Source organism: Antedon mediterranea, chromosome 1, assembly GCF_964355755.1.
Source record: "Antedon mediterranea chromosome 1, ecAntMedi1.1, whole genome shotgun sequence".
NCBI lineage: Eukaryota > Metazoa > Echinodermata > Crinoidea > Comatulida > Antedonidae > Antedon > Antedon mediterranea.
In genome coordinates this window covers 23761000-23786665 of record NC_092670.1, presented here as the reverse complement: position 1 = coordinate 23786665, position 25666 = coordinate 23761000, and the positions used below count along the sequence as shown (strand labels likewise).

At 30.9% G+C, this 25666-nt stretch overlaps 2 protein-coding genes across 4 annotated transcripts in view; both read left to right on the top strand.

Moving 5' to 3' along the window:
• LOC140063505 (protein kinase C-like) overlaps positions 1–13972 on the top strand; it is a 108718-nt gene extending 94746 nt beyond the window's left edge. Inside the window, exons 11-16 of one of the 3 annotated variants that reach the window (XM_072109852.1) lie at positions 919–1120; positions 2294–2374; positions 3670–3777; positions 4088–4228; positions 5962–6125; positions 8514–8593. In XM_072109852.1, coding sequence (XP_071965953.1) covers positions 919–1120; positions 2294–2374; positions 3670–3777; positions 4088–4228; positions 5962–6102 — 673 coding nt within the window. In that variant the 3' untranslated portion in view covers positions 6103–6125; positions 8514–8593. Of the gene's footprint in view, positions 1–918; positions 1121–2293; positions 2375–3669; positions 3778–4087; positions 4229–5961; positions 6139–8513 lie in introns of those variants that run through there. The other 2 variants (XM_072109850.1, XM_072109851.1) reach the window with 2 other exon arrangements.
• A 1258-nt stretch (positions 13973–15230) lies between these two features.
• LOC140048337 (voltage-dependent calcium channel gamma-5 subunit-like) lies at positions 15231–23191 on the top strand. The gene is made up of 6 exons (XM_072093207.1): positions 15231–15328; positions 16198–16437; positions 19396–19494; positions 20597–20686; positions 21060–21209; positions 21605–23191. Exons 2-6 carry the CDS (start codon positions 16212–16214, stop codon positions 21958–21960), a joined length of 921 nt encoding a protein of 306 aa, XP_071949308.1. The 5' UTR covers positions 15231–15328; positions 16198–16211; the 3' UTR covers positions 21961–23191.
• The last annotated feature ends 2475 nt before the right edge of the window (positions 23192–25666 follow it).

The following is a 25666-nucleotide window of genomic DNA, read 5'->3' as shown; positions in this document are numbered from 1 at the left end:
CAAAATGAAAAAGATCGAGTACGTGCAGTGCTGAATGTACGATCGAGACTGTTGAAATATAAAATCGTAATGCCAAGTTGTTTTGTTTATTAATTGTTTAGTCCTCTTTTGTAGGTCCTACTCAATTCGCACGTATGACCTGCCAAATAAAACGCCAATAAAGTAGGCCTACATACCACCACCAGCACACAACAGGTCTACACCACCACACAGCAGGACAGGGTCTGGGTGGGAATTAAATTAAAATTATCTCCGCGTAATAAATGATCCATTCAATGTTTGATTTGCGGAGAAGCTAGCCTATCATATCAAGACGAGTTTTCATGTTCTTGGGAAAAATCCCATCAAATGTTTACCAGAATACTAGGCATGTAAAATAATGTCTCGCCTTCAGAAACTTTCATAAATGTACCCAAGTACACATTGTCTAAACGTAACATAGCGCATGTGCATCATCTTAGTTGTTGAGTCTTTGTCTTTGAAATTCTGAAATATGAATATTAAAATGGTGTACGAGTGAGTAGCCAATCGCATGCAGCTGAAACTAGTCAACCGGATAATCGTATGCACCAAGAATTCTTGGTGTCAAACCACGTGACTTGTGCGTGTTTCCCCAGACGGAGTATCCAAAATCAAGTAGTATACGTATGAAACGCCATATGTGCCAAAATATTTATCTTTTTACTAATGTTAAGACAAAACTCCGTCTGGAACCCAGACTACCAATTGCTATTAAAGGACCACTTTGTTGGGTGTCACAGGGTTCTACTATAATAATGGAGAAATTATATAATTCAAACTTTATGCATTTGGATTGAAAAGTGCAATTAAATAATTAATGAGAGATACCAGAATACCTGTTAAGTTTAATACTTAAAACATGTTTTACTATACATATAATCATTTTTGTATAAACAGGTTTTATGCTGCAGAAATAGCTATAGGCCTATTCTACCTTCACAAACAAGGCGTTGTCTACAGAGATTTGAAATTGGACAACGTTTTACTGGACTATGAAGGTCATATTAAAATTGCCGATTTTGGCATGTGTAAAGAAAGAATGTTTGAGAACGTTACTACAAAAACTTTCTGTGGTACTCCAGATTACATTGCACCAGAGGTAAGCAATATGTGTATTCATCATGGAGTAAAGAATAAGTCCATGGTATTCATTTATCTTTTGTTAATGTCAGCCAAGGACAGGTGCCTTTCACACTGCAGGCCTTAATTTCGGTGTAGACAATCAAACTTTATGTGACAAAAAAGTTTGATATGGACATAATGATGTCATATCACTACCATATTTGGGAATATCACTACCAATTTTTTTGTCACATAAAGTCGGTAGGGTTTCAACCTGACCAGGCATTCAGTGGCTTTATGTCCCATCCGAAGGATTTAATAAACAAAACAAACAAAAAACAAAGAGTATTATCTATCTTTCCTAAGAATACAAGCAGTATAACACATAACAGGTATCTCAAATGCTAATCGATTCTATAGTAGAAACTTCGCATCTTTGAAAGGTTAATTTAGTTAATTTGTTATTCTTAAATTAAAACAAACCAAAAATATGAATATTGAAATTTAAAATCATATAAACCAAGTAGTAAGAAATTAATTGTAAAACAAACCATTTAATGTCACATTTTACTAATATATAATTATACATTTCTTGAGCAGATTAACCTTTATATTTTGATATAAGTTTGAACATAATTACACAGTATGCTACATAATTGTACCAATGCACTTTCGGCATGACCTTTGTCAATTTTATGGTGTATGTTACGCATTACCTGTTTATTTGAAAAGGCTTTTAATACTGGCTTCGGGACTTGAGCACTAATAAAGCTTATATGACTTAGATCTAGACCTTCTGTTTTATATATATATATATATGATTATCCTAAAGACAATTGATATTATCTGATCTTTTGTCAGATTTTGGTGTGACAAATTTTTCTCTACAAAAATGGTTTAAAGCATATAGCTATTACATTATATTGATAATTTCTGTCTTTATTTTATTTCATTTAGAGCCTTAACTGCACCTACAGCCCAGAAGATATCCAAGGGCCCTCTTTAAAATGACAAATATATCTATAACTATACTTAACTACATTAAACATGATAACACTTTCAGTGTCATAATCCAGTATAGATTTTTAAATTTTAATTATACATAGAAGAAAAAAAATAATATAAATATTTGTAAATTAGTTATTTATTATTTACAAATAGTGATACATTTTCTATACATTTGTGTATAATTTGTATTTTTTTTATATAGATTGTTGCATATCAACCATATGGTAAAGGAGTTGATTGGTGGGCATTTGGTGTTCTTCTGTATGAAATGCTTGCCGGCCAGGTAATTCTAAATTACATTCTGTCATTATGATGCTGTCTATTCAATGTTTAATAGGTTTCGAGTTCACTTCAAAGAAATCCTTCCAACCCACTAAACCCAGAAAATCTTATGTGACCTAAAAATATTATTCTATTTAACTGGAAACTCAAGAAATTTAGATTAGGTTGTCTACGAAGACACAGAAATCATAGTACATCGTCTACCATGATCAGGACACCAGGAGGACTATGCCATTCTCTTTTTTAATAGTGCTCGTATACAATAGAATACACATGTTTGTGCACATGTGTATTGTACAGTATGTATGGGAAGGACAGCTTTACGTCTGATCCAAAGGATGAGGCTATAAAAGTAAAGTATCTTGTCCAGATACAAACAATATGGCACAGCCAGAAAAGTCTTGAACCCATGCCCCTCAACACATGCTAGTACGATATTCCTTACCATTATGCCATTGCTTAAATAGATATATGATTCCCTTCATTACTTAAAGTAAATCCTTTCTGATAATGATTGCTGCTTTTTAGCAATAATATTAGTCAGTGAGATGCGCGTAGAATGAAGTCAGCGATAATTAACTGGATAACATGGAATGACTGCCTGACGAGTTCAAGAAGGCAAATCATCAACTATTCAATTTCAAAATTCACATTAAAATCTTGCTGTAATTTGAAAACATCAATTTTTATATTTTCTTACACAAATTAAATTATGATTTGAAGAATATTTTGTAACTAAAATTGACAAAATATGAGTTAGAATAACAAAACAACATTATTCTTATTCATTATAGAGAGGTTATGCAGTGCAATTAGAGTTATTTCTGATCATTTTTATAAATGTCAAGGCATTTATCATACAATAAATAAAAAGCCAGTATTAATCTATACAGGGTTTCTAGTAGTAATAAAAGGTTTAACATGCATAACATATTATATTACTATCAAAGTCTACATTTTAAACTCTAAACCACCCATGAATAATTCATCTTAAAACTATACTGAATTCAAGCAAAGCAATCTAACAACAGCATACTGAGTTCTTCTTAATATAGAAACTAGACACAGTCCTTGATCTTATGTCTGGCTGCGACAAATACCATACTAGTACTATGTACATACTGTCCGCGGCGCACGGTGTCTGTTAAGGTGTCGCAGATTAACTCTTTTATCTCTTGAGCTCAGCATCCTGTTGTTAGATTTCCTTGATTCATGTCAGGCAGTAGTATAGAGTTTTAAAAAAGAATATTTAATATTAACTAATTAGTTTTTCCTTTTTTTTTTTTTTTTTCTTAGCCTCCATTTGATGGAGAAGATGAAGAGGAACTTTTCCAGTCTATTTTGGAACACAATGTTTCTTATCCAAAGGCAATGTCAAAGGAGTCTGTGTCAATCTGTAAAGGAGTAAGTGCTGTATGTCAGGAAAAGAGAGGAGTTGTAGTTTGGTGGTTTGGAAGCCTGGCTACCGATCCATGGTCCTGAGTTCTAATCCTTTCAGATGTTAGAATTTTTTTTCTCACCACATGTTCAACTGAACACAAGACTTGTTTCAAGACTTTGTGTACAACATTTATAATTATGTTTGTCCTGTGAAAGTAAGAACAGTCACACAGGGATTATGTCCCTGATTAATACTGTACAAGTTTCAATCCTAAATTCTGCATTGAAAATTAACTTCTAATTAATTTCCATTTATTATTTATTTCTATGAAAGTTTTTAACTAAACATCCTGCAAAGAGGCTAGGTTCGTCAAGAGAAGCAGAGCGTGACATCAAAGAACACATATTCTTTCGCCGTATTGACTGGGATCGTTTGGCCGCACGAGAAATTCAACCACCATTTGTTCCAGTTATTGTACGTATACATACAGTATATACAAAATACTATTTTTTCAAATGTCAATCCGATTAACCCTTGACCCCTAGATTTATTTGCATGATTGAAATCATGTTGTTTTTTATACACGTTTAGTAAACCATTGATTCGCTTTATTGATTTAGATTCCATATTTAGTTTCACATCGATTTGGAATGATTGTAAATAGAATCAATTTTTATTTCCCCCTGCCTTTGTATTGTATTTTGTGAATATACATATTCATTAGGCTGTTCTTAATATTAATATTGTTATTGTATAAAGCACAACTCTTAAGTTTTAATGACAATCTTCACAATACTTATTATTTTTGGGAACAATTTTTTTATAAATTGGTTATTCCAGAAGGATTTTTGTTTCATTTGTTCATACTTTAGGCTATATTCAAGAAAGGTGTTTTTTTGGGGTTTTTTTTTTATTTGCATGTGAATTCCAAGCTATCCATAACTCTGTGCTTCTGTGCCCTTAGCAGTTATACAACCCATTCTGAGGAGAGTAAGGTATCTGGAGTTGAAGTAGTGGGTATCAAAATTACCAATTTGAATTGTACTGGGAAGGTTCTAATTTAAAAAATACTGTGCTCTTGAGTTGGGGTGGGTGGTACCCGCTCTGTGGCAGGTATCTGTTTTAGTAATATAGACCCGTTTCAGTTGTTTCATCAAATACTAACATTTTACAAAAAAAGAAAAACAAAAATTATTCACTATTTAGAATATGTGTTGTATTCAATTTCTCTTAATATAGGGTATCTCTTATTTTTAAATTTGCTAATCTTTTTCAGACATCAATATGACAGTTGACATTTTACTAGACAGAACAACAGACAATTTAATGTATAACTTGCAATTTATTTGAATTATGTCTCAATTTAAATCAGAAGAATTTACAATGTTCGAAAATATATAGAACTCAAATTGATTGAAATCTGGGTTAAGTTTTATTTAGTTCCATCCATTAACCGCTAAACAATTGTAGAAATAATTGTTTGCAAAGAAAAATATGTTTTATGATCTACAGTAGTTCTTTTGTTAGATAAGAGATGCTACACAAATTGATTTTGTTTTACTGAAATATAAACCATATTAGAAAGCGGATTATTAAACAGAGGAATTTTAGGGAATTTCCAGGAACTTTAATTGCGTCAAAAATGTGAGAGGTTTCATATTTGGATTATCATTCTTAAATAAATTGAACATGGAATTGGTACAAAAGGGCTTAAATCTTGATTCCTCATGAATCATTTTTTACACCTTCTAATTGGCTAATGAGTGAGCTTATGCTGAATACTTCTCCAATTTTATTGGTGGTGTTAAAAGTTATAACCAAGTCAGCATGACAGTTACATCTCCAAATGTTTAGGGGTGGGCGTATGCCATATGATGGGCTTATATCTGAATCAATATGTTACAATAGTTACATCTCTATGCTTAGGGGTGGACTTGTACCACATGATGGGCTTACCTGCGTATCTGAGTTATCTCCAAATTTAGTGTGGGTTTACCATTTTAGGCTTTAACAGATGTATCTCACTCTTAATTTAGTGTTGGATTTTTATGAAATATACCTCAAAATATCTAATTACAATTTTTTATTTACCGTAAACATCTGATGACAAGACGTGATAGATATAGTCTTTGCTGTTCACACTTCACACTTGGGTGACATAGCGAAGTAAAAGTCTAACAATCAAATTTTCTCCATTTTCATAACAGAACAACCCTCGTGCTGCTGAGAATTTTGACAAGTACTTTACGAAGAATCCTTGTATTCTGACTCCAACTGAACCTCTGATCATCAACAACATTCAGGATGAATTTAACGGCTTTACCTTTGTCAATCCTTACTTTAATTGAAAAGTGCTCTCAGAGCAGTAAATGTAGGAACAGTTGGCAAGTGTTTAGCTTTTTTTCAAAACATACTGCTTGAAGAAACAGCAATTTTATTAACTTTGTTTTGAAAGCCATTTTCATAATTCATTATGGTGAGGGTGGTGCTAGATATGACACTGATTGGGTGATTTTTTTTTCCACTTGCTTTTACCATAACGCACTTTTTTATGACATTTATATATTTAGCACCTGTTATCACTGCATCAATTTGTTAATACACAAACGCTTTGTAACTAACACTTTTGTTTTACTTTGCATCCATTTAGAACTCATTTTATGGGACACTGTATTCATTTTTCATCTTTTTACTTTGTTTCATCATATACTAATTATTCAATTAGTTATTATAAGTATTTTTTTTATAGTTTAGAATGTTTATAACAATTTATATAACAATAGAAACATATCTAAACTTAATTGAAGATATATTGTTGCTTTGCATACAAAATATTCTTTTTGTTCTAACCAATTGATGGGAACCATCTAGTTAGTAATCTCATGGTATAAGTCAACATGGTAGTACAGCACAGATCATTGCTTGCTGTCTCCCATTCTGAATGACCTCTCTGTGACCTGATGAATAAGAAATATCGAACATGGCCATAGCAAAGAACCTACAGTAGTCTAAAAAATTGAGGAACAGGAATTAAAAGTTACCCCAGCTTGAACAGCAGAGGTTTCCATTATGATGATAGAGGACTAAGTGCTATAAATAGCAATGTTCATAAATTCATATAATAAAATACACAATTTCAATTTTAAAATGTTTTCAATTTTTCAATTGTGTAATTGTGACCGTCTTGACGCGGGACCAACTTGACCGTGGCCGAGATGGTTTAGGGCCAACTTGACCAGAATGTCATGCAAAAATATATCTTTAATAAACCTTATTTTATAGACACTACTGTGGCATCACACCATACATAAGGTTTGAGTCAACTCTCAATTGATGACCTATACCTCAGACAGTCAGAGCCAAAGAGATTTAAATTAATTTAGTGCGAAAATGATGTGCTAATATCAAGTCTGATTGGTCAGAATGAACCACATAATTTTATCAGGCAATAATCAAGTGTTACACAAGCTTGAGATATTCCAGGCCCTCTTTTTTTCATCTAATTTTATAGCTCAAATTAAATTATCATTTAAACATTTTTACCAATTTGTTGAGGTTTCTTGTTACCACGTTAAAGATCAAACCAACAAACCTTAGGGCCTAGGAATGTACTAACAATTACACAGTAATAAATACAATTCAGGTGGACCACTAATTTAAAATCATACGGTAACAAGATGAATATAGCTCTGTCGCAGTGGGTGTAAGTTAACAGTAGTGTTTTCAAGCATGTTTAGAAATGTTGAATCATTTACTAACAAAATGTCCTCTTCACAATGGTGTTAATCTTTCTACACTACTATACAGGCTTCAAACTCTTTTTTTCTAGTGCTGACTGGTTGGTTTCAAAATCTTATTCTTTCTCTTTCTACTCTTATTTACGGTGTCCTATTATATTATATTTTCACAATAATTAAATCATTTTTTTAACATCTCAACAGGTATACAACAATAAAAAATAATTTTGAAATAGTATTATGCAAATAGATGCAAATATTCTTTTAGAAAATGAATATCATTAGAAATAGAATGAGTAGTAGAAATAAAACTGTATTTCATTTTAAATGATAGTAATTCTACCTAATACAGTAAAATAGTATAAAGCAAACAATATAATTATATTAATATATAACTTACACGGTGAGTGATAAATATTTTTAAAAAGTTATGTAAAAAAAGGTTTTTTTTTACGTTACTGTTAAAAATATTTGTTCAAAATTCTTGTTCACAGTCTTGGCTGTATGAGCTCCACTTGCATATTTCTCTCACGTGTTGGTGATGCAATAATAATTAATGCACTGTCAAATATATTTATGTAATTATCACATATCATTCATTGTTGTGATGTAGGATCACTCCAAAAGAAATATATAGTAGTTTCGATATAAAACCAAAATCTTCTTTAAACATTACATTATTAAGAAATCTGAAAAAAAAGTTACCCATCATGCAGTAACTAGTAATTAGTTATTGAATGACGTAATGGAAACTGTAATCTTCAAGAAGATTTTAAATTTAAAGCATTCTCAATTTATGGTATAAACAAGAAATTTCAATAGACAAACAATTATATAAATATTTGTTTTCTATACAAATTGTAATGAAAAAAACAAAGATTGTTTTGGAAGCATTTTCAAAATCAAAAGTTTGTGTCAGTAAATGTTTCTCAACATTCTCTACTTTACTGTATTCCTTTTGGAAACACCAAGATCTTGTTTCACCAATTTAATATTTGTGTTTTTTTACTTTATTTTTATAGAAAAATACAATGGACACCAGCAATTTCGACAAAGAATTTACAGCCTTGTCCATCAAACTGACCCCGACAGATAAACTCTGCATCATGAATCTAGATCAGACGGAATTTGATGGCTTTACCTTCATCAACCCAGAGTTTGTCATTAAATGCTAGACTGCAAATAATTCTCCCGGTTTGTACTCCATGCATCTTCAATCGGTTCAAAGTGGTTAATTTTGTCGGTAATTTAATCATTATTTTACATCAAATTGGGACTCCTTTAGAGAGACACATAATGTTAATCATACGCATTATTGAAGAAGACATATTAAACCTTAATTAAAAACTATAGTAAGGAATCAATCAATGATCATATGTTATAGAAAATTCTTCTAAGTATGGCCATTGACAATACATGGGTTGGGAATCGGGAGAATTACGAGAGATAACGTTTAAGATATTTATATTACAAGTAGTAACACTGTAAGATCAAAGGATATAGGAATTAGTTACTAAATGCTAAGTAGAAGTTGAAACAAAAAAATCCAATGAATATTTATAGGTGTATAGTGTGCAAATAAAATTTAATATTCAGTATTGCTAAAGCGGAAATAAAAGCATAAAATCACTATTAATTCATCAAATAAGAGAGCAAAGATAAAAGAAAAAACATGGTCACTTAATACTTAGATGTTCATAAAATCTAAAAAAACAGAGTTTGTTATGCTATTTCAGTAAATTCTAAACTGCCTGTTACATGTCATACACTATGAAATATTTTAGGTAGCATAAAAACAATTTTAAAATGTTTATAAAATCTTTTAGTCTTTTAAAGTGTACATTTATTAGTGATTGATCATGATTGTATCAAATTTTTAGACCATGAATACAGAAAATAGAAAGATTTCGATATCAAATAACCAAAATGAAAAGTATACCAGAAGATTATTTACATGATACATATATGTTACAAAATGCAAAGAATTACGTAGAACAGTAAATACATTTTATAATAGAGTTGGTTGGGATTAGAAATGTTGAAATTTAAAAACCTAGAATAAACCACAACTATTTACTTTCACATCAAAAATGGCATCTATTAGTGAATATATTTTTACTTCTCTGTGACCTGACTGTGAAATTGAACTCTAAATTTTTCCGCAAAGTATATACCTCGGCTAAAAGGGAATTAAAGGTTTCCCCACCTCAAACATAAGTTTTGGTCATGCATTAGGAAGCAATAGAGTAACAAATTTCAGGTTATGTGATATAATAAAAATGCAATATTTAAAACACTATGATCAAGTTATAATGTAATCTTAAACAACAGAATAGCAATGACTCACTTGTAGGCATATTTCTAACTACATTTACGGACTCTAGTACTGTAAGTAGTAAATGTTAATATCTGGCTACAGAACACATTATTTATATGTGAAAATGTAATTATTAATACCCTTACTGTAATTAATAGTTAATTAATAAGTATAAGTTACAAAGAACACCTGGACATTTTTTTTCCAAAACTGTTCAAAAGTTGTCTGGAGTACCACTATTTGGAAAATGGTTAACTAATGAAATTAGTCATATAATTCGTGTATCTGTTTCCCTTATCTTTTAAAACTATAGGAAAATAGTGCCTAAAAGAATTATAAAAAACAATTAGAATATAGTAAAATCATTGCCATTTGCAGATATAGTAATTATTAAGTATCTGAAATTATGAGAATTCTATAGTATCAAATGTATTTCATCATCATCATCTGCTATGCTACAGGATTTATTTGTTGTAGACTTTATAACTATAACTAGATACTTTACTGTAAGGTACAGATGTCACGTGTGATCATGATCATGTATTACAGAATTTTGCTCTGATACTTTTTAAATTATAAAAATACCAAGAATCTGCTATTTCATCTTAGGTCAGGTTTTATTTTATTTTCTTATTTAGTACAATTTGATATCGATTGTGTGATAAGAGCTCATATTTTTTTTTTTTGCTGAAGAACCTTGAGTTTTGATTATTAAATATCATTAGATATTTTATATAAAAAACAAACTTCTTTTTATACAAAATAATACTCAAAAGGGTTTAGTAAAGACTACTACTGACCACTATTCTTTTTAATTTCATATTTTTCAGAGAGGTAATTTAACTTTTACCCTATAACTTTGCTATACAGAAAATATTTTCTTACTTTTTACTTGCTAAATGAACAAATTAATTTATTCAGCTACAACAGGGAACTTTTTAAAAAAGTTGAAATTACGAAAAAAAAAATAATTGCAGTATATATTAGCATGAAATTAAAAGTGCCAACTATAAAACCATTAGATGTTATTAAACCCTGCCCTCAAAAGAACATGGTTTGTTGATCTGTATAGATCTATTTATAGAGTAGAAATATTATTAATGAACTAAAAAAATACATTAGTATAATGCTGTACTAATATTTATACATTTTATTTTCAATGTGGACTGCAGTTGTGTTATGATTATAACATTATACCAATGTTTAATTATTAAACATTGTATAACATTTTGTTTTCATCCTAAAAGTGTTTATATAATTATTGTAGTAATATTAAATTATAAATAAATAAATAAATAAATTATTATCAGGTTCAAGTACTGAAAAATCAGTATTTACCATTGTATGTACATTAACCGTTAGAATTCAATATTATTTAATAAAAAAAAAATCATTTTTTTTAATAAGAATCATTGAAACGTGAAGTGCACCTTCTGAGTTACAGATTTGCATATTATAACAATGTCGTGCCTACGAACAATTAAAGTGATCAGTACACATCAGTAGTATATTGGTAATGTATCGTAAAATAAAGTGATGGTTTGGTAACGTGTCCTATTAAATTGATTTGTTAGATCGCTTATAAGTATTAATTGTAATATAATTATTATTATTGTAGAGCATAGGCCTGATTAATATTATAAATCTAGTGCGATTACACGTTGCTCTCTTATGAGATACGTATATATATTAGTACAGGGCCCGTATGTCGGCTATTTTTCTATGAGTACAGTATAGTAATGGTAATTAGTTCATATCATTGGTACGAATAAATACAAAATAGGATGCCAATTTAGATATGCTAATTTATATATGTTACATCATCAGAAATTCAGTTTGGTGCATTTCTCCATTACTTACGTACCATACCGTTTAATTTTATTTTTGTTTCATTATTAATTTATTTATTTCTTAAATACACTTCACGAACAAATTGTGGTTTGCTTATTGCTAAATTTCCTTCAGCTATAAGATCAAATACATTAATTAATGTATCTTCTGGATATATATTATACCTTGACAGTTTTTAATACCATTAAATGTTTGGAATCTGTCTCGTCTATTTGTTTATGAGTTTCTTATAAATTCTCTCGTGGTAAAATGTTTTATATTTTAGATACCTTAATTGGTTTAATTCAATAGCAATTCGGACAGAATCGGACATTTTTTTTATTTTACTGAAAAATGTTTTGTTCTTTTCAGCTTATTTTCATTTTGAGAAAGTTTTATTATAGTATATCATTTACAAATGAAAGTTATATAAATAATCACTATATGTATATGATGCAAAAAAATTATAAATATGTTAGATTAGTTAGACTTAAGCTGTTTTCTAATAGGCGAAACTTTTATTTTGCGTTCCGGGACTTTAAGGTTATTCGGGTATTTCTAGTTTTCGAAGTCACTCATCATCAGTGACATCACAATCTGCAACAACTCTCTTTAACGCGCATCTTCAAACTGTGATGAAATGATTTGTTTTTTAATACTGAAAACTTGCCAAAAATCCTAAACTTTATTCCTGCGGTATAAAATCTAACCATAGCTTTCTAAACGCATCACACGATATTGAATACAGTATATTGTGTTGTTATTCCCGCCAAGAAATTCGCCTCATGGAAAACGGCGTTGATTGCTCAGATTGTTTAAGTCAATTTAGTGCAATGTATGTTTTATGGAGAGTAACGCTCCATTGTCGGTGTAAATATTTTGATACTGTTTAATTAATAGTATCGTAGTGAATTATTCGGGTTTAGTAAAACAGTCTGGAGATTAAGTTTTTATATTTGTTTTAGTTTTTTACAGAATTTATATATAAGACCTGGGTATTTCAGCTGAAGTATTTTAATGGCAATGTTTGTTTGCAATCATGATTAAAGTAATAATCTATTGTTTTAATTTGGAAATAAATTTTGTGATGCTGTTTATCTGTGGATTAATTTCATTTTTTCCACCGTTATGCCTTTGCTCGTTCGTTGTTTATCCTAATAGTGGTGTGATAAATTGTTTTTAAATTATCGGTATTATCATACCAAAAACCTATCTTTTATAGAAAACCCGGGCTTTCAATGAATTCAATGATGACTTGAGGTAGTCGGTCTTCATCTTGTTTTTATCACTCGTTTTCTTGGTCCGTTCTGGTCTTCCTCCTGTTTTTTCTTATTCTTCTTGTCACCGTGTTTTTTATTTTGTTCACATTTAATTGATTTCTTTTGCTTTATCAATCCTTTCTTTTTGGAAACCAGTGATTACGTAGAGCTATACAAATATTTGCATAATACATTTTACGGGTTTTTTTTCCTGAATCCGTCATGAATTAGCCAATTAGCAACCGTTTGTCTTCACGACGCCTCACACAACCGACTATTTGACTCGGAAAGTTCGCCAATCTGCTTTAAAGAACCTTGTTAGACATAATATTGAACTACCTAAAAGACATTTTTTTAGTTTCAAATTTGAGTTTTATTGTAAGAAATATTCATTTACATTCCTATTGTAGAAAATATAGTGTGATATTATTAATTATTAGCAAAGATGGTTTTGAGATTATTGTATTAATATTGTTAGTGTAGATAAACGTGTAACCAATATGGTCTTTTTTAATCAATATTTATATTTCACATCGCTATGAAATTTGTAGTGGACGCAGGATATAGGTAATTAATTATTTCACCGATTGTTATGAAAATTGTTCAAATTATATACTATTGTGTACGAATAATAAATGGGATGTATGTGTTATGAACTTGGACTATATGCAATTTTGTTTTATTAACATTTTTCTTCATTTTTAAAAAGGAACCCGTTCGATATATTAGGCGTCGTATAATGGTCACCAACAAATATATGAGAACAATAAAAAAAAGAAAAACATAACAAAACACAAACAACTATTAATTTATCCTATGAGTGAATTGAAATCGATCAATAAAACATCATAAAACAACGCAAAGTGTGAATTAAATCAATGTAAATGTTACGTATGTATGTCGCCCCCTATCGATATGGAAATGTTCATCTGACATTTCATTTCATTATAACTTAGACAATAAATGAGAGAGTAAACAGAAATAAAATAAGCAGGTAACAATACACGAAGACAAAATTGTAAAATGCCAAAAGAATAATAAAATATATAAATTTTAATCTGAGTATGTCGCCCCCTATCGATATGGAAATTTCACATCTTGAAATTCTTTACTTCATGCATTAATTTTATCATACCTGAGTTCCGAAATTCGATAAATTTGTATTATTCAGCTCAGTCGGTAAAAATATTGCGCATGCGCAATAGCCGGTTAAGGTTTTATCTAGCTTCCACGTATAGAATAGGCCTATACATTAATTTGATTGTGAAACTTTTGTGATCGTTTTGGAGATATGTGAATGTGAATAGTATTCGCGTACTATACAGCGTCATCATGTGTGGACAAGATTCATTTTCAAAAGTCGGAGATACTGAAAGGACAGTTTTAGCCGCTATGACTTTAAATGCAACGGTAGATGATTAGCATTACTAGTTACATTAATATAACTTCTTAAAATGCTTCGCTACGTGTTAGTTGTAATTAAATCGACAAACCAGCTATTTTTACTTGTTACGATGCTTTTAATACACAACACGTGGTCAACTCTCTCATTAATCCAGATTAAGGCGCTTATACATTAAAATATTTATTATTGCAATTCATAAAATCATGTGATGCATGGATGTACAGAAGTTGACGAGGTGAAACGCAATGTTGATTTATGCGTCAGCGTCTCTGCTTAGCACAAACTAGTAGAAACGAATTAGGTGCAATCTGTATAAAGTGATGTGTTTTTAAAAATTTATATTTATATCATTAATTTTTGAGCACGTATTTGTTACAACTTTGCAATACTAGGTTCTAAACCCAGGTAGTGCTTCAACAATCACCTATTATTATTATTTATAAGACTTGTTCGACGCAGGTTTAACGTCATTTTATTTAGGTACTTGACGAATCGCTTGCAACAATATGATTGGTGTCGAGAAACGCAATGTTCCTTTTTTTTCTGATGATTTTATTACAAGATTCAAGAAATGTTATTGGTCCAAACATTTATTTTGCTTGGCATGATTAAGACAATAAAACTACAAAGAAAACATAGCAAAAACACAATAGGACAATGCTGAAATATTGTAAATAGGCCAATGTTAAAATAATTCAAGTCATTTATAAACTTAATACATACATACAGTTATTATGCGGTAAACGTGTTTAATAAATAATGTTAATTAGCGTACAATTAAGTTTCGTTCGTAGAACCAGCTGGTAGAACAGGCATAATTATATACGTCACAATTATCCATGTAACGTAATGTTGACTTTTTCGTTCTTAATTCCCTTACGTTCATTAAAATTCATTACGCCTGAATTCATTTATTATTTACTACTAGCAATCTTGAAAACGTCTCTAGAGTAATTACATCAACAGTCAGGTCTAATAAGGCCTCTCGCTCGACGTGTGCGCCTATACATTCACAAGTCAACTACGGTAAGTACTGCATACGTAATATTATTCATAATAGTTTATTCATCTGATTTTATTTAGTTTGTTGAATCGTATTATTGTTAATTATGAGTAATAGTTGTAATGATGTCGGTCATTTGAATAGCTACTTAACTGTATAATAAGTAGATGTAACCAACAATCTTCGTGCGTCAATCAGTTTTTAAACTGCTTATTTCTTCCACATTAGACTACTATTACATTTTAATCGTACGTCTATTTGGGTTTCAAACATACGTTATGTTACTTTTGGTAACGTATGACTAACGCCCTATTTGATAGAAGTCAAAATGTCAGGATTAACGACCCTTTTCGATAAAAACGGCGATTTATTTTCAAGTCGATCGATAAAATAGCATGGTTGTTAATTTTACAGTAGTGATGTTATTATCCAATATTAAACTCCCATTCGTTGGTTTACTAATGTAATTTGAACGTCATTTCATCTCACCGGGGTTTTTTTTCAACAAAACCGTTGTTTCAGACTATAAAGTTTATAGATACACAGTTCTCTCATTTGATGAGATAAACTTGTTCGACTATGTCATCTGAACATGCTCTTAACTGAATCAGATGCTTGAATTGAATACTATTTTGGAAAGCTTCGCGTCAGCTGTTTTATCCAATATGTCTAGGCCAAACACTTGCTGACTGCAATGTGATACAGCGGTGAAAACTGGACTTAACTTGGTATTATTTATACCTAGAGAGAATTTTATGTGTGTTATATGCTTAGTTAAACTGTTTTGATACTGAAACGATAACTGTATTTTTAACGTCAAATATTTATATTGGTCAATTGTAAGACCGTATTAGTAATGGAATAATAGCAACTATGGTTTTGTTTCCATCAGAAGAGTTCACCAGTATGCGAAAACTACCAGAACTTACCCTGGGGTCCAAAAAGCAGCCATTGCTGACGATAGCAATGCTAGGTCTTGGATACCTGACTGTGTTCTTGCTGATAGGAGGTCTTTTCAGCGACTACTGGATTGAGACCAGAGAATTGGCTTATCATAGAGACTTTCCCGACTCAACACTGCAAGCGTGGGTTAGGTTGCATGCTGGTCTCTTCAAGGCATGTCCATACGAAGGTGGGTAATTTTTTTTTCTCTTCTAATTGATATTAACTGGGCGAGAGACCCTGTTTTCTTCTTATTTGGTATTGATATTTATAGGATATAACAACCAATATTTTTTTCCTTGTTTACCTTCTCAAAGGAGGTTATTTAGTCAATCACGTGTGTATGTGTGTGTGTGTCTGTCTGTCATGTATTTCCAGATCTTTACCAAATTGAAAACACAGATAGATATGGTCAAGGACCACTCCATTAAATTTTGAAGGCAATCCGGACCAATTATGGACCACTTGTTAATATTATTTTAAGACCTGCTAGAGTTAAAAGATAAGAGACGATTTTCAAAAGCCGGCGATCAGGTACTGAACAGTCTTATCAATAATTTGTGATTTTCAAAAACCCATTCATTTTGACAGACTTATTCATTATGCTATAGGGAACAGCCCGCACCACCCCTTCGACTTTTCCTAAAATGTTCAAATGTAATAATTGTTCTATTGTTAGTAAACTGAAAATATTGTTAGTTAATTAATGTCATTCTGTTACTATTTGCAGCATACCTCCTTGGCGGAGGTATGCACTCTCGGAGTGCATTTCTAGTTTATTTATTCTAGTGCGTCAACGGTATAACTACTTTTTTCTGAAAATATATATTTTCTATTTCTCTCTACAAAGTATTAAAATATAAAATCAATAATATTTTTATATATTTTATTAATGAAGAATAATTCGTATAAACTAGTTTATTTAAATCGTAACCATTGTATTTACTGCCGTCACAAATGTATTTACATTTAATGTCACTGCCAATTCGGATGTATTTCCAAATAGATTTTTATTCAAATCGAAATATAATACCATATGTTATCACAATTTACGAGCGATGATGGATATAAACACAGTCAGGCGTATCATTTATATAGCATACTCGAAGCATATTATTTACTGTTCGTTTATAATAACAATTGGATATGCTAATTAGAGTGTTATACTAATAGTATCTATAATATCAATTTGGTTATTAAATCAATTTAAAGATCATTTATTTAATATACCATCGTTTATAAGAAATCGTTGGTAAGAAATAATCCATAGAATAGAATAATAATTTAGTTTTAAAATAGTTTACCACGGAATGAATAACAATATAACTTGGTAAGGTAAGTTACCTCATTAATACCCCCTCCCATCAATATTAATTGCTGGAAGGGTGTATCGAGCCAAACCCGATACCCATCGTTGTAACTTCATCATGCCAACGTTCCTTACAATTCTTAGCTTCTTGTTTTGTAATTTCAATATAGAATATTTCACATTCGGTGATATTGCAATTTATCGGGAGATTTTATTCAGAGACTGAGATAATAAGCCGCGTTGCCTCCAGAGACCAAAGAGAGTGTCAAGCGCAGAAAATGAGATTCATAATTTCCAAGTGATCTATAATTGAGAAGCTATAACGTGACTGTCATGCTATCTCGTCTTTCAGTAAAATATTCCCTGGAATATGTTATTAAAATATAGAATAATAAAACAAGAAATGATATTCATAAAAATTGTAATTTGTGATATTTGTATCATTATTGAATTTGGTGCCGGTGGCATGTAAAGATTATTTTTAAATTAGTAGACTTTGATTTTGTTCTTCTTACTCTAAGCACAAATGTTTTAAAAGCACTGCAATGCATACTTATGGCTTTCAAGAGACAAAAGTACACTAAGCAATGCATCACAATGCTATGTAATGATTATAACTTTTTGAAAATCTATTAAAAACATATAATTGTTAGATTAATATTACATTAAAATAATACCCTGAATTTGCACGCATATCAGTATTACATACAGTATTCACCCGGTTCTCTGTGTGTATGCATTAACTGTCAGTATCATTGGCATCTGTAATACAGTGTAACATATGTATCACACGTATGACGCCTCTATTGTGTTAATGGTTAGGTTAATTAGGCGTAATTCTATGATACAGGCGTCACAATGTATTGAGAAATAACTAAAATTGGCATATATACAATTCTTTGCCTGGTACGGAAATCGTAAGAACACAATAAGAATAAAAATATATTATTTTATGTTTTAGTTGTGTTGTTTTAAGCAAAGGAGTTGATCAAGTTAATGTGTCCGTCTGGTTCTCATAGTTGACGTTGTTCTCTGACGGCGGCCTATAAATGTCACTGAATCCCATTAGATTACTGTTAGTCTTTGCTGGTTAACAGCGGCTTTTATTCTATGATGGATGACAAATAAATAATATAATAATCACAGTTTTTAAAACATCTGAGTTGAGAGCTAACAGTCATTCATCTGTAGGCCTACTGGATTATATCTCTCCATTGTCGTTCGATGTTTAGAAATAGTTCTTTTTACCCAGTGTGTCGGCCAGATAATTAGGTTGCGCGCGGTCGTAAAACGCACAAGTAACTGACCTATCACGCTGATTGTGATTTTTCGAATTTCTTGAGCTGCGCCTACATCATTACTTTTCGTCCAAATTACATTTTCAAAGAGTTCCGTAAATTGGTTGGGAGTTAAAACAACTTCTTGCTCTTGCTTGTTCTTTTAGTAGGAATCGGTTACTGTTTAAGAATTATCGCCGTCAACATAGCAGTTTTTTTTTTATTTTAGGCATTTTTAGTATGTGACCAAATAAATGGATCATAGAAAACTATATTGTACGTTTTGATTTTGCTCGTCTGACAAGCCAATATTTAATTTAATTAAGTTTATACGTGTATAGCAGACTAGACTCGTACATGTTAAAGAATGTTCATCTGAAAAATAACACAATAGTAAATTTCACATTATATTTACAGTTGTTCATATATTACTTGTAGATTTATAACGACCTCAATTAGCCTTTGTGATAATAAAAACCGAATCGATCAGAGAAAGATAATCTGGCACGACCACTCCGAGTCAGTTCGCAAAGTTCACGATCATTTTCTCTTTATTTTCTAGTTCAACATATTTGGATTCATCGAAATAAATGGAAAAAAAATAATGATGACGGTGTTACAGATACACCCGCACCAACAGAAACACATACAGTGAAGAACGGTCAGTATAACTCATTAATTTCACACTTTGCAATGACAAGCAGAAATGTAATTTGAAATTTCAATCATTTTTCAATTCTAACGACATTTAAATTTCAAAATGAGATTTATTTTTAGTTTGACTTTCAATATATGCTCTTGGATTATATATAGTTAACTTTTAAGATTGATTCAGTAACAATTATTTCTTTTTCTTTTTAATTAAAAAGTTTTATTTTGGTTGTGACTTCTTCTTTAAAATTAATCATAATCAGAATATCAATCAATTAGAATATACGATATATATATACAATATCTATATATATATATATATATATATATATATATATAAAGATAAAGTTTGAATAATTGAATAAATAATAGAATAAATACATTATGCTGCTAGAATTCTCACGTTAGTAAAAGTATTTAATTTATTTTGTATAATTTAATTTTGAGATAAAACTTTACTTGTATTTGTATTCCTAAATTGAAATCCAATTAAACTTTTCCACACCTGAAGAAACTTTTTTTTTAATTGCATATTTTATTTATTTGTACTATTTCTTTAAAAAAGTACTGATAACAAGAATTTAGATTTCACTTTATTTATAATTAAAAGACGTTTACTATATAATTTCAATATAAAATTGAATGACAAAAAGAGAGATCGACGTTTCGGTACCATCATAGGACCATTTTAGACTTCATATTAAAATTTCAAATAAATGACATTTTCACTGAAATCAGGTTTACAAGGCTATATGCACTAGTACCGTAGTAAATGTATTTAAAAATCTTTTACTATATATTTTTTAAATAAAAATTACATGATACCAAACTACTATACTATAGGTTTCAAATTGGAAACTTAAGTGGTCTTTATTTAGAAACAGCCTTCAAGAAGAGCTACAACTGGATTCTTTGGTGTAACATCTTAATCTAAGAGTTTCAATTTAAGGTCTGCAATTAGAGGTCTAATTAGAGGTCTAACTGAAGAAACTTTGTATACTGTTATCTTCCACTCCTATTTTGTCCAAACACCTTTTTTATTTGTTTTTGTTAATTGAATTTTGAAGCAAAAAAAAGTTGAGACTAAGATTCTGTTGTGATCTATTTTACAGGCTCAATCAAGATTAATGAATGTGCAAAAATACCTTATGTCAACTTTGAATTTATTGCTCCGCCACCAAACGTAAATTCGGCAGTTCTCGGTAAGTATTTTCTATAATCCGTGCGCCATAAAACGATTTACGAAATCAACACAGTGTCTTGAATTTTAAAATCTCAACAAGCACTCATCTTGTTTTATGTTTGCCGGTGGATGCATTAGTTTGTAAAAACAATTTTATTGAACGCAATTTGTAAAAGAATTCCTTATACAAAGAAACAATTTTATCTTTTCCACCAATGTTGTTTACCTTTCTCTCTTTTGAAAAGAATCACATTTTATTAATATAATATCTTGTTTAAAATATATCCATAAATGATAATACTGCATTGCTATTTTTAGCAGAAAAAAAGTTACTGTTGGGATATTTATTATGAAACTTACAATAAATTAAAACTTATTGTGACTGATTTTAGAGAGTATTCGTAAGACAACATCTCTTGTATTTGCTGGTATGTTCTTTATGATCATTGGGTGTGCTATGGCGACATTTGGATTGACAGATGGAGTAACATCCAGTAGACGCCATTGGATTTTCATAGCCGGTTTAATATTTATCATTTCAGGTAAGTAAGTAAGTTCTTTATAATATAAAGTAGGCCTACCTAGGGCAAAACATTGAACTAACAATTATTCCATTCCATTATACTGTCTGGAAGTTGGTTGTTGAAAAGGTTGTAATTCTGAGTATTGTATCTCAACATATGACAATATTGTTTCCGTATCATAAGTAAATTCCGTAATTCAGCATCACATGTCTATCATGATTATGTGGTGGTGCCTGTATCATCATGGAAGCTTAGGTTAAAGGTTACGGTATGTTTCAGTATATGATACAGGTGTTACATGAGAAACAAATAAGAGGTTCTATCACGGAATTTAGCTATAATATCACTAGACAGATTTAGATGGCTAATAATATACAAATTATGTTAGAAAAGTTTACTATTATTCTTTCCAGGTCTGCTTATGATGATAAGTCTGATAGTATTCTGTTCTTGTATCAACCATGCAGTGGACGAAAACTCACCGCGAAGTGGTGAAGAAGTTTTTTCATATTACTTTTCGGCGTCGTTCGGTGTCATCTCTCTAGCATTTCCATTGAGTGAAATGTCTGGTGTGTCTGCTATGTATCTATATATACACCACGCTACCAATACAGTTAAAGACGAGCAGATGCGGACTCGTGCGTCCGAGTCCATGCGCAGCTCGAAGACAAATTCTCCAGATGGCACCCAGTTTACAATCATTCACGGATCGCCATACATGCGAGGTCGGGTGTATGACGACAGAACCGCTGACGTTGTAGAGATGTAAAAATTATGTACTATACATTTATTTACGGTCCCGTTTACTCTTTCGTACAAGGAAATGTTCAGAAATGGGTGTTCCCTCCTCTTCCGTCATGGTAATGGATAGTGCTAGTAGTAGACATACATAACCATGTATTGCCAGCCTGTAATAATGCATACTTCTGTGTCGTCATTGGACAATGAATATGACATCTTATGAATGGTTACGAAACCAATACTGCGAAAGTAATTAAAGAGACAAATCTCGTCGATTATTCTGTCTACCGTCCCAAAACGAGAGCTCGCTATTCAGATAACATTTATTTAGATAATAATGAATGAAAATATACAAAATAGAAAAAAGATATTAAACTGAACATAGATAATAAAACAGTAATCGGTAGTCATTATTATCATGGATCCCTTCTAGAAGTTAAGAACTTGTCTCGCAGGGACCCACAACAAAACACATTACTAAATACCTCTAGAACCTCTCAATGTAGACAAACCTATATGTATTACTCTATAGGCTTGTTGTAAGTAGCAATTTGATGGGAAAAACAATGTAAAAATGTTCGAATATAAAGTGTAAAAATTAATAGTTTTCCTAATTCCTTACTCAATATACCAGCTTATGTACTAAGAAATAAAATGTTAAAACGTGGCATCTTGTACTGTCTTCCTAAATTGCCGATGATAATATTTTTTGTTTGCTCTTTAAATTTCTCATCTTTTGTTTTTACAAATTTCATTAAATTTTCCTGGAGGCATATACAAATCAGTCTCTCTTTTGTTTATGTATTTTTTTTCATTATAGGCCTACTCTTTTATACCTTTCATTATCATGCGTGATTTCACAATATGTGGTGGCATTATATCAATAACACACGTAAGTTGTAACAATAATAATGAACCTAATATGTCGAAAATAAGCCATAGGAAATATGTATTTAAAATCAAATAATGATTTAAAAAACATATGCATACGGTACTACATAGCATCTATGATATGAATTAATACCATTTTGACAAGCATGGTCACAGTCGTAACTGAACGAAACGTTTGAGCCGTTACATTACGGAATTGATTTTTATGTTTTTTAAATAAACCGTTAATATTTTTATTTTAAAGCTAAAATTCACTCACAACTTCACCAAATCTTACAAAATAATATCGATTGCAATCGATTCTAAATCTATTTTATTGGAAATCAACATATTTTTTCAAGACTCTATTTTCCTAGGCCTCTCAGAACGTAAACGTTACGTACACGGTTTGTTCGACAACAGCTGACCATGTCATCAGGCGGCTGATTTAAAAATGTAATGGTACGTATATACTGTACTAACAAGTTAGGTGTTAAGATATAAATATGAGAAAGTCACAATGGTTCAGTTCATACCAAAAATCCCGCATTCGATTGGTACATGGTCGGAGAGAATCGTGACAAATTAGTATGACGTTAAAAGAATACAGTAATAGGCGTTCACACGTCAGTTATAGTCAGTTGCTGTGCCCGGATTCCAGCTTGGTGTGAATGTTGCTTTAACATAGAAAAGACCATCCATGACTAAAAGACTTTCGAAATATTTTTTCGACCTTTGCAGGAAAAAAGAGTCAAATAAAGCATTGCATTTCACTACTACACATTTTTGTGGTGACGTTTTAATATGTTTCAACACACAAAAGAAATCAGCTTCTTAATTCATCGAGACTTTGTCTATAGAAAGGAGGTATTAATTATCGTCTACTAGTCCTTGTCTATTGGTACGGTAATCCTCTTACGCCCTTATTTAGACAATGACGTAAGACTGTATTCGTTTGCGTATAAGATCACATGCCAATGGTTATAAAGACAGATTTTGACTTGAATGGTTTAGATTTATTAAATACTTCAAGTCAAAGTTACAGAACACAGGAAATAACTTCAGAATTATAACGTTGAATAATTAAAATAATACGAGAATTCTCCAAATATGTTCTGACTGGGTTTTGAGTGTAGTACACTCTTATTATTAAGTTATACTGATACAAAATGCTAATACTAATATTGTTGATTAGCCTAGATATTATTACCAATAAAATGTGATATAATTCTTATTTAGGTGATGATTAAAACGAAGTAGGAGGCTGGTGTAGGAATTCATTAAATAAAATTTCAATACTTGTACATACGCAAAAAAAAGTGTATGCTACAGTATAATATAGGTGCTTAGTTACTATTTTTATGTTATTATAGGTTATCTAATACATTAGCTAACAATTGTATGATTTTTTTTTTTGATTTTTTTTTTATATTTTAAGCATTATACTGAACTGAAATGACATAATATTGGTCTACCTCTTGTTATTGTTGAACATGAAACAATATACCGGTATCTTACCGTACCTTTTAGCACACACAAAATACTAAACGACACCGTACCTTTAGTCAAAGTGGTACGTTGGCTAGTTTTAGTCAAACAATGCGTTTAGTAGGCCTATTATGTTCTTTAGTACACCATCAATACGGCCATAACAACAAAAGGTCATTGTCCTTTAGGAATTTTGTAATCTTCCTTTTGTTACTGTTAAGTAACTCACAGAGAGTAGCCCAAGTTCTGTCATCTTTCTCTGTGCTAAGACTCAACAGGTACGTAATAGAGAAAGTGTGAATAAGAATCAAGAGTCTGAGATTTTTACTATGAAGGGCCTGGAAATCTGGCGTTTATGGCGGATATCAGCCTTGTTTTTATTGATGATTATCGGTGTCTGGTCCAACACAACATCACCTCCTGTTATTCAGACTGCAAGTCAACTAGGTGAGCTAGGTAATGTACCATGTTCGTGTTTAATGCGACAGGGCAAATTTTTTTCCATAACGCCTTAATAAAAAACCGTAAATGCACAGTAAAATTGCGAATGACTCGATAGTCTCGTGGACGAAAATGATGTTAATTTTGCTTTATTTAAACCTCCTATTAATTTCATTTAATGGTACCTCAATATTATGGAACTGTTAGCAATATTTGTTTTGGGAAAAGACATTTTTTATTTTAAAAGTATTGTCCTCCCCCCCCCCCCCCCTACCCCCTCCCCCCCCCCCCCCCCCCCCCACAAAAAAAAATACTAAAAATGAAGAAATGAAAATAAGACTATAATTAGGGCATTTTGTGGTTTTAATAAAGTTATTCACTTCCATAGAAAAAACAAACATGGTTTCACTCGTAAAGAAAAAAAATTAACTGTTAAATTTAACTAAATGCCCATTTTCTGGCAGACAATTTTACTATTTTTTTTCTTTGTAAAAGTTAATAACTATTATGCAACATTTAAATGGCAAAATTCAACAACAACACAATTTTAACATTATTTTTTTAGGGCTAATTTCAGTTTATATTTTTAGGTTTTTTTTGTGTTTACCTGCTACGTTAAATAAGGCATTGCTTTATTTGCAATATAAATATTTTATCTTGATTGGTGTTAAGCTTTAGGTAGTTTTATAAACTGCACCTTCGCGTGACAATGTGTATATTTTTCTGTCAATAAAAGTTCAAAAGATACCATTCTAAAAATGGTTAATTAAGCAATCGCTTTTATTTCCTCTTACGAAATAAAAATGTATGATTCCATACCTCCTAAAATACGGATCAATGGTGAGGTGTCGTGAGGTGGCGGATGAAAATGATAGTGGGGCTTATATAAAATCGCGTCTGGGACTGAATGTTAGGCCTAAATATTATATTGTGAT

Bases quoted from the DNA above. Each gene is read 5' to 3' on its own strand.
- LOC140048337 (XM_072093207.1), top strand. From the start codon at position 16,212: ATGCGAAAACTACCAGAACTTACCCTGGGGTCCAAAAAGCAGCCATTG. The intron at 19,495-20,596 runs GTCAGTATAACT...TCTATTTTACAG, and splicing joins AACACATACAGTGAAGAACG to GCTCAATCAAGATTAATGAA. The intron at 20,687-21,059 runs GTAAGTATTTTC...GACTGATTTTAG, and splicing joins CGTAAATTCGGCAGTTCTCG to AGAGTATTCGTAAGACAACA.